At 45.8% G+C, this 9,482-nt stretch overlaps 1 protein-coding gene across 1 annotated transcript; it reads left to right on the top strand.

The window, feature by feature from the left end:
* The first annotated feature begins 3,491 nt into the window (after window positions 1-3,491).
* LOC121291475 (zinc finger protein 271-like) lies at window positions 3,492-9,054 on the top strand. Its single transcript, XM_041212706.1, has 2 exons — window positions 3,492-3,507; window positions 5,460-9,054. Exon 2 carries the CDS (start codon window positions 5,930-5,932, stop codon window positions 6,794-6,796), a length of 867 nt encoding a protein of 288 aa, XP_041068640.1. The 5' UTR covers window positions 3,492-3,507; window positions 5,460-5,929; the 3' UTR covers window positions 6,797-9,054.
* Window positions 9,055-9,482: the final 428 nt, after the last annotated feature.

The following is a 9,482-nucleotide window of genomic DNA, read 5'->3' as shown; positions in this document are numbered from 1 at the left end:
GACTTGAGGGATTACTCCAGTTCCAACATTACTTAAACACCTCTCCGTTTCCCCTCCACTCTCATCTCCAACAATATTTGTTCTATTCAACCTCCAGCTGAGCTTCTGAACCCATACCCTCTCTATCACAAAGATCACTTCCTTCCACCGTGTGAGTATGTTGATGGACCAGGAGATACACTGACTGTGTGAAAGCCTTGTCACACACCTCACACTTGAACAGTTTCTCTCATGTGAATCCTCTGATGTAGCAGGAGCTTCAATGAGCTCGAGAAGGATTTGTTGCACACATCGCATGTGAATGGTTTCTCCCCGATGTGAATGCATTGGTGTATGTGAAAGGTTGACGACCTAGAGAATGATTTGTTGCACACCTCACAAGTGAATGGTTTCTCCCCTGTGTGAATGCGCCAGTGACTCACCAGGGTCGATGACTGTGCAAAGCCCCTGTTACAAACCTCACACTTGAACGGTTTCTCCCCAGTGTGGATGCGTTGGTGTACGCGGAGGTTCCCAGACTTCAAAAAGGCTTGGCCACACACCTCATACTTGAACAGCTTCTCCCCAGTGTGGATGCGTTGGTGCTTCAGGAGTGTCGATGACTGTGTGAAGGCTCGTTCGCACACCTCACATTTGAAGGGTTTCTCGCCTGTGTGAATCCTCTGATGTATTAAGAGATAAGAGGAGCAGGTAAAAACTTTCTCACAAACCTCACACTTGAAGGGTTTCTCACCTGTGTGAATTCTTTGGTGAATGAGGAGGCTTGTAGATTTCACAAAAGCTTTATTGCAAACCTCACACTTGAATACCCTTTCCCCCATGTGAATGCGTTGATGTGTGCGGAGGTTCGATGACACCGAGAATGATTTGTTGCACAACTCGCATGTGAATGGTTTCTCTCCTGTGTGAATGCATCAGTGTTTCGCCAGGGCCGAAGATTGTGCAAAGCCTCTGTTACACACCTCACACGTGAACGGTTTCTCCCCAGTGTGAATGTGTTGGTGATTCACGAGCGTCGATGATTGGGCGAAGGCTCGCTCGCATATCTCACACTTGAATAGTTTCTCTGCCATGTAGCTAACCCTAGTGTTACAGGTGGTACAACAGATGCACCTTGTGTATTCGAAGTTCTTATGGGGTTGTGGAGCCCTCCTCACACACCTCACACTTGAACAGCCTTTCACCTGTAGGAATGAGTCAGTGGTCCATGAGGTTCGATGAATGACTGGCACTCTCACCACACTTGAAACCCACTCACACTTCTTCCCAGCCTCACCCTGACCGATCACCCACAGCCAAACCTACGGAAAGCTTGGTTCTGATGGAAGGTTCCACACTACTGACCAGTTTCAGATCTGATGATATGTCAAAGCTCCCCCGACCCAACCGATTTCCAGATGATAGTTTCACTGCCCAACCTTCTCTGTGTTGAGCAATGCTGTGAAGGGACTGGATATCTTCCCACAGTTGTGCAGTTGTTCCTTGGATGATGGTCAGGATCTATCTGCGGTGTCTATCCTCTCTGTATTCTCTGGTGTAGTACAGTGCAATCCTTCTGTAAAACAGGAAAAGGAAACATGATTTCCTCCAATTCCCTCTCCTCCTTTGCTGAAGGGACTAACTCATCAGTTAGAAACTGTTCCACAGTGAGTGCCAGTCTGCTATTCCCCTGTGAGGGGGATCAGATATAAGTCCCTTTTCTTTTCCTCCCTTGACTGTAACGCACCTTCTCTGGATAGTGACCAGGAGCAGACAACGTGGCTACTTCCTTTCCTCCGCCCAGACCCCCATCTTCCCAGGCACCATGAGGACAATGGAAAAGACAGTCGGGTGGATTGTAAAATGGGCTATCAATTCACTATGAGCTCGTATCGAGCTGGTGAAGACAAGTTTTACCCTTAGAGTATGTGTTTAATATAAAAAAACACTCAGGAAAAATGTTAATTCAATGGAAATTTTTTAATTTCTCCCCTTGTTTTCGAAAATTATTTGAAGAAAACACACCGGACAGGAAGTGCTAGAAGCTAAGGAAAATGTTGCTTCAGTGTAGCTGATTGAAAGGTTCTGATTTATCCTGGGAAATTAGATACACTGCACTCGCTCAGACTGCTCATCCCAAATTCAGCTATCAGCCACAGCACTGGGTAAAACTATCAAATCCAAGCCCAGGCTTTTGGGAAAGGCCGATGCCTTTAAAGAAGGCATTAAAAGACATTTCAAGAAAATTTCCTCCAGGTATGACAGCCGAATTGCTCTGATGCTGGATTAACAATCCAGAGATTGAGAGTTCAAATATAAGAACGGAAATTTACGTACATAGAATTACAGTGCAGAAACAGGGCATTTGGCCCAATGGGTCCATGCTGGTGTTTATGCTTCATACATGTCTCCTCTCACCCTTCTTCATCTCACCTATCAGCATATCCTTCTGTCCCTTTCTCCCTCATTGCTAATTGAGATTCCAGCAAGAGGTTCGCAGGGAGATCTGGTGAGGGGTGAGGGACCATTTCCAAATTCACCTTCGCAGTCACAGAGTGACGACCTGAACAGAGAGTCACTCTCAGAGCACAGAATGACTTCTCAAGTCACAGACTCAATCACCGCTTCACTCTTTTTCTGTAACTCTCCCCGCTATCCCTCTTCCCTGCTCTGCTGTGTCCCTCCCTTTTGTATCTCTCTGTCCTCTGTCCCTCCCCCCTGTGTTGTCTCTCTCCCGTGTCTCTCCTCTGTTATGCTCCCTCCTATGTCCCTGTCTGCTGTGCCCCTCTTTGTGTGCATGTGCTGATCCCACCACTGCACGTCATCGCTGCCTTGGATGTTACGGATCTTCCTCTTCTGATCTGCTCTCAAACACATCCAAGGCTACACATCCCACACTGATGTTGTCAGTTTGAAAACCTCCGAGGATGAAGGATGCTATTCCCACATTGGAAATCTCTGTCAAACGTTTACCAGGAGGAACTGAGACAGCAGCTGAAATAAGTGAGGTTTTATTCAGATGGGACAATGACAAGTTTATCTCCACCTGATCTGCTGCTCAAAGTCGCCTCTGTTTCACTGAAACAGAATTACCTGGAAAAACTCAGCAGGTCTGGCAGCATCGGCGGAGAAGAAAAGAGTTGACGTTTCGAGTCCTCATGACCCTTCTGTCGAAGGGTCATGAGGACTCGAAACGTCAACTCTTTTCTTCTCCGCCGATGCTGTCGAAGGGTCATGAGGACTCGAAACGTCAACTCTTTTCTTCTCCGCCGATGCTGCCAGACCTGCTGAGTTTTTCCAGGTAATTCTGTTTTTGTTTTGGATTTCCAGCATCCGCAGTTTTTTTGTTTTTATCTCTGTTTCACTGGTCAGTTTCCCAAGCTTCAGGAGCTCATGTTGCTCCAGAAATATTTGGATTGGCTGTGAGAGACGTCAATCAGAGAACCCACCCACTCTGCCCATTCTCTCCTCTTCCTCTTCCACAACTGGTTCACTTCCTGTAAGGACTGAAAACCAAGTGAGGAGATGGTGAGTGAAGGAACAGAATTTATAATAATTACATCACATAATATCCACACTAATGTTCAGGCAGTCTTACTATCCTGTGGGGAATCAGGTGTGGAAATGCCCCTTATGCTGTGTGAGAAGATCCAGCTGAGAGAGCTGTTTACTCAGTGCTTTGTGCTGAACTGTTTGACTGGAGCTGTGTGTTGGATATTGAGTGTGTTTATTGGAAGCATTTCCCTTCTGATTTACAGGCTGAGTTTTGTTGATGGGTCATTACTGAATCAGAGAAGGTGAGGTGTAATTATCTGGGAGGTGCAGAGTGTCTGAGGATTCTTACTGATTTCCTATTGTTGAGTTCTGTGTGTGTGTGTGTGTTGGGAGCTGGTTATTATCCTGTGGACTGTGAATGGTCAATTCTGTCTGTGTGTTGGGATCTGGATGTTTCCTGTTTTTTCAAATCCCTCCAAAATTTCCCACCAAAATCCCTGACTGCCCCTATCTCTAAATCCTCCTCAGAGAAGAAAAAAAGACTTGCATTTACATGGAGCCTTTCATGACCACCAGATGTCCCAAAGCTCTTTACAGCCAGTGAAGTACTTTTGAAGTGTGGTCACTGTTATAATGTAGGAAATGTGGCAGCCAATGTGTGCACAGCAAGCTCCCACAAACAGCAATGTGATCCTGACCGGATAATCTGTTTTTTTAGTGATGTTGATTGAGAGATGAATGTTGGTCAGGACATCAGGGATAATTCCCCTGTTCATCTTTAAAATAGTGCTGTGGGATCTTTTGCACACACCTCAGAGAGAGCAGAAGGCGTCCCGGTTGAGATCTCTTCTGAAAGATGGCACCTCTGACAGTGCAGCACTGCCACACTCCTATTGTGCCGTACTAGTCTATGATTCTATGAAGGGTTCTCCATTACCATCCCTGGCTCTCATTGTCATTTACCTATGTTGGTCAGGAAGAGGGACACTGTGCATAGGAAGAGGTGCAAGTTCCACTCACAGGAAAGACCAGTGACGTCCTGCCTCAGCTCATCTGCTGCTGAAATCCTCATCCAGACCTTTATAGGCTCCAGACTCAACTATCCCAATGCTCTCCTGGCTGCTCTCACATCTTGCACTGTAAACTTGAGCTCCTCCAAAACTCTGCAGCCCATGTCCTAACTGACACCAAGACTCATTCCCCAGTCACCCCTGTGCTCGCTGATCTACATTATCTCCTGCTCAAGCAACAGCTCGATTTTACAATTCTCATCCTTGTTTTCAAATCTCTCCATGGCCTTGTCCCTCCCGATCTCTGTAACCTCTAAAGCAATTTGGCTGCCATACCTGAAGACACATTTATTGAAATTGTCTTTAAAGATTTTACCTGAAGGCCTCGGCCTTTCCCAAAAGTCTGGGCTTGGATTTGATCGTTTTGCCCAGTGCTGTGGCTGATAGCTGAATTTGGAATGTGCAGTCTGAGCGAGTGCAGTGTATCTAATTTCCCAGGATAAACCAGAACCTTTCAATCAGCTACACTGAAGCAATATTTTCCTTAGCTTCTAGCACTTCCTGTCCAGTGTGTTCTTCTCAAATAATTTTGAAAAACAAGGAGAGAAATATCAAAATCTCCATTGAATTAACATTTTTCCTGAGTGTTTTTTATATTAAACACATACTCTCAGGGTAATTCTGCACACTGTCTTTTCCATTGTTCTCATGGTGCCTGCGACAATGGGGGGGCTGGGCGGAGGAAAGAAAGTAGCCACATTGTCTGCTCCTGGTCACTATCCAGTGTCCCTGCTGGAAACAGAGGGTGTGTGACAGTCAAGTGAGGAAAAAGAAAGGACTTGTATCTGATCCTCCCCACAGGGGAATAGCAGACTGACACTCACTGTGGAACAGTCTCTAACTGAGGAGTCAGCCCCTTCAGCAAAGGAGGAGAGGGAGTTGGAGGAAATCATGTTTCCTTTTCCTGTTTTACAGAAGGATTTCACCGTACTACACCAGAGAATACGGAGAGGATAGACACTGCAGATAGATCCTGACCATCACCCAAGGAACAACTGCACAACTGTGGGAAGACATCCAGTCCCTTCACAACATTGCTCAACACAGAGAAAGTTTGGCAGTGAAACCATCATCTGGAAATTGATCAGGTCAGGGGAGCTTTGACATATCATCAGATCTGAAACTGGTCAGTGGTGTGGAACCTTCCATCAGAACCAACCTTTCTGAATGTTCGGCTGTGGGCGATCGGTCAGGGTGAGGCTGGGAAGAAGTGTGAGTGGCTCCAAGTGTGGTGAGAGCTTCAATCATTCATCGAGCCTCATGAACCACTGACTCATTCATACAGGTGAAGGGTTGTTGAAGTGTGAGGAGGGCTCCACAGGCTCTTGCAATATCCTAACATGCAAAGTACATTTGTTTACCACCTGTAACACAAGGGCCACCATATGGCTGAGAAACCGTTCAAATGTGAGGTTTGCGACCGGGCTTTCACACAGAAATCAGTGCTCGTGAATCACCGACGTGTTCACACTGGGGAGAAGCCGTTCAAGTGTGAGGTGTGTGGCCAAGCCTTTGCAAACTCTTCGACACTCGTTTATCACCGACGCATTCACACTGGGGAGAAGCCATTCACGTGCGAGGTGTGTGACAAATCCTTCTCGAAATCATGGAACCTCCGCAAGCACCAACGCATTCACACAGGGGAGAAACCATTCACGTGCGAGGTGTGCAACAAATCATTCTCACAGTCGTCGGCTCTCCGTGTACACCAACGCTTTCACACAGGGGAGAAACCTTTCAAGTGCGAGATGTGTGACAAATCATTCTCGCAGTTACCGAACCTCCATACACATCAACGCAGTCACACAGGGGAGAAGCCATTCACGTGCGAAGTGTGCGACAAATCATTTTCAAATTCCTCTCACCTGCGCACACACGAACGCATTCACACAGGGGAGAAGCCATTCACATGTGAGGTGTGCGGCAAATCATTCTCACGGTCGTCGACACTAATTGACCACCAACGCATTCACACAGGGGAAAAACCATTCACGTGCGGGTTGTGCAACAAATCATTCTCGAGGCCAACAACCCTCCTCGAACACCAATACATTCACACCGGGGAGAAACCATACACCTGTGAAGTGTGCAACAAATCATTCTCGGACTCATCGACTCTCCTCGTACACCGACGCATTCATACAGGGGAGAAGCCATTCACGTGCGAGGTGTGTGACAAATCATTCTCACAGTCAGCAAAACTCAGGAAACACCAGCAGATTCACACAGGCGAGAAGCCATTCAGGCGTTAGGTTTGTGAGAAAGCTCTCACTCACTTCTCTGATCTCCTGATACACCAATGCATTCACACAGGAGAAATCATTCACATGCGAGGGAAGAAATCATTTATGTGCTACGTGTCCGACAAATCATTCTTGCTGTTACAGAACTTCTCCGCACATTAACATAGGGGAGGAACTGGTCATGTGTGAGCTGTGAGACAAAGCTTTCAGATATTTATGACAGCAACTACACCATCAAATAATCCGCACACAGGAGAAACCCTTCAAAAGTGAATATTTATGATAAAGCCTTTGTGACGTCCATGAACTTCCCGAGACACCGGAGGATTCCCACAGGGGAGAAACCATTCCATTGGGAGGTGTGTGACTAAACCTTCACACAGTCATCAAATCCGCAGGAGCACCAAGGCATTCAGGTTTGATGTGCACAACAAATCCTTCTCACGGTCATTGTATCTTCTCACAGAATCCACACAGGGGAGTAACCCTTAAAGTGTGAGGTTTGTGTTGAATCTTCGACCCTGGAGCTGTCGTTCCGAAGCACTGTCTGTCTCAGCAGTGTCTGTCTCGAAACCCTCCCACCATCAGTCCAATTGTTTGAAGAAGGTCAATTTAACCTTTGACCAGATCTCCAAACATCACCAAATGAAGACAACAATATGTATAGAAACTCCTGCTTATGCACAGATGTCACTGTGTCTCTGGGAGGGTTTCCTCAGTCACAGGAAGTAGGTGATTCAGGAGAATGTGTCAGGATTCTCCCAGCTCTGGGCAAGAGGGAAATATCTCAATAGTTTCCACAGTGTGATTTATCTCCCTTCTTGAAGATAGTTACAATTGTCACATTCCTGAAGTCAGGATGGGGAGAGTTGATATTCCTCCCAAATATAGGGTGAGTTCATGGAATCTTGATGTGAGCAGAAGTCCACCAGCTTTGAAGACCTCAGCTGGAATACCCTCAGGGCCACAGGCTTTGTTGTTTTCATCTGTTTGATTGTTGCAGCTCTCCCATCGATGGTGATTTACCCATGGATTCTACCACAGGCACTGGGGATAGACTGGAGGGTATCAGCTGTCACTGTGGATTCATGGTTGAGGAGTTGTTCCAAATATTCTTCCCAGCGTTAACAGATGGCATTGTCATCCTTAAGAAGAGAAACACCATCCTGTGAACAAAGGAGATTTTGTCCATTTTGACCTCGGTCTGTATGGCCAGATTTGCATGTCATGATGGTCACAATATTGTTCGAACTCTCGGGCTTTCTCGTCCCCACATGTCCTTTATCTTCCAGGTTTGTCTTTGGGTGTCAGCCTTGAGCTGTTGAAATGCTGCCTTCTGGAGTTGTGACCTTCAGCTGCTCTGCCAGGCAACGAAGGCTGATCATTTTTGTTCCAGGAAGTCACATATTTGAGCGTCATGTTCGTCGAGCCAGTCCTGCTGATGATGATGCTCGAACCCAATGGTCTGGACACAGGAGTTTAGTGCAGCTGACTTTATTTGATCTCACTGTTCAGGGATTGAATTGGATGTGTGAAGATTTTCCAGATTGGTCATGAGCTGCACCTGGAATTCCTGTCTTCGGTCGGGCTGTTTTAGGGCTGAGACGTTGATCTTCTTCCTCTTTTGGGCCTTGTGATGTCTTGGTGCTGGGTGGATGTTCATCACCGATTGAACAAGTCGATGATCTGTCCAGCAGGCATCAGTCTCCCACATGGATTGAGTGAAACCGGCATTACTTAGAACTTTGACTTGGCTTTCGACCTTCCAGAGGAACCTCCGACATGGTCTTTGTTGCCAAACACATTCAAGAAAAATGTTGAGAACAACACCAGGAACTCTTCATTATGCCTTGAAATGACCGAAGCATTTCACTCAGTAAATCGTGAGGCTCTGTGGATTGTGCTCCAATGATTTGGCTGTCCAAGAAACTTCATCACAATCCTGCAATTGCTTCATGATGATATGACTGCAACTGGCTTGAGTGGGAGATCTGAAACAGAAGCCTTCAAAATCCAGACTGGTGTCAAGCAAAGCTGTGTGATAGCCCCCATTCGATTTACAATCTACCTGACAGTGACTATTCACCTTATCAACGGTCAACTGCCCTCTGGTGTCAGTATTAAATACCATCCAGATGGGAAACTCATTTACCTCGGTCACCTCTGTGCCAAAAATAAACTGACCACCTGTCATGAAGAGATATTAATGCCTACAATGTTATTGAAGTTTTATTTTAAATAGCATTCCAGTGGGTCTGTGTCTGTTTATGTGTCTGTGTGTGTCTTAGTCTGGGTGCTTTGATGTATAGTAGGTTTGAGATGTTAATTAGGTAAATATAAGGAGGGTAGAACTTAAAGTGTAAATTTGCATTTATTAGAAGAAACCATCCACAGATGCGGGTGAAATCTTACACTTAGCTAGAAGACGCCAAGCAATGTGTTTATTTTTTTCAGCTTACTAATAATATTGGTGGGATGAAAGAGTGTTCTTGTTAGAAGAGGTGAAATTAAAAGCCTAGTAATGGAAAATTTACATTTTGAAGAGAAAGATATGTATAAAGGAGAAAGGAGATTATGTGTTAGGTAGAGTTATTTTATGATCCAACAAGTGTGAGAAGTCTCCAGTCTGTAAATCTCAATCTGCTGTCTGCAAGGACCCAGAGCTGAAATAAACTAATTTTGGCTGCAACTGTCC

The sequence above is a fragment of the Carcharodon carcharias genome, chromosome 19 (assembly GCF_017639515.1).
Source record: "Carcharodon carcharias isolate sCarCar2 chromosome 19, sCarCar2.pri, whole genome shotgun sequence".
Lineage (NCBI taxonomy): Eukaryota > Metazoa > Chordata > Chondrichthyes > Lamniformes > Lamnidae > Carcharodon > Carcharodon carcharias.
Note: the sequence above shows the minus strand (reverse complement) of the source record. Positions and strands in the feature narration are given on the sequence as shown.

Bases quoted from the DNA above. Each gene is read 5' to 3' on its own strand.
- LOC121291475 (XM_041212706.1), top strand. From the start codon at position 5,930: ATGGCTGAGAAACCGTTCAAATGTGAGGTTTGCGACCGGGCTTTCACA.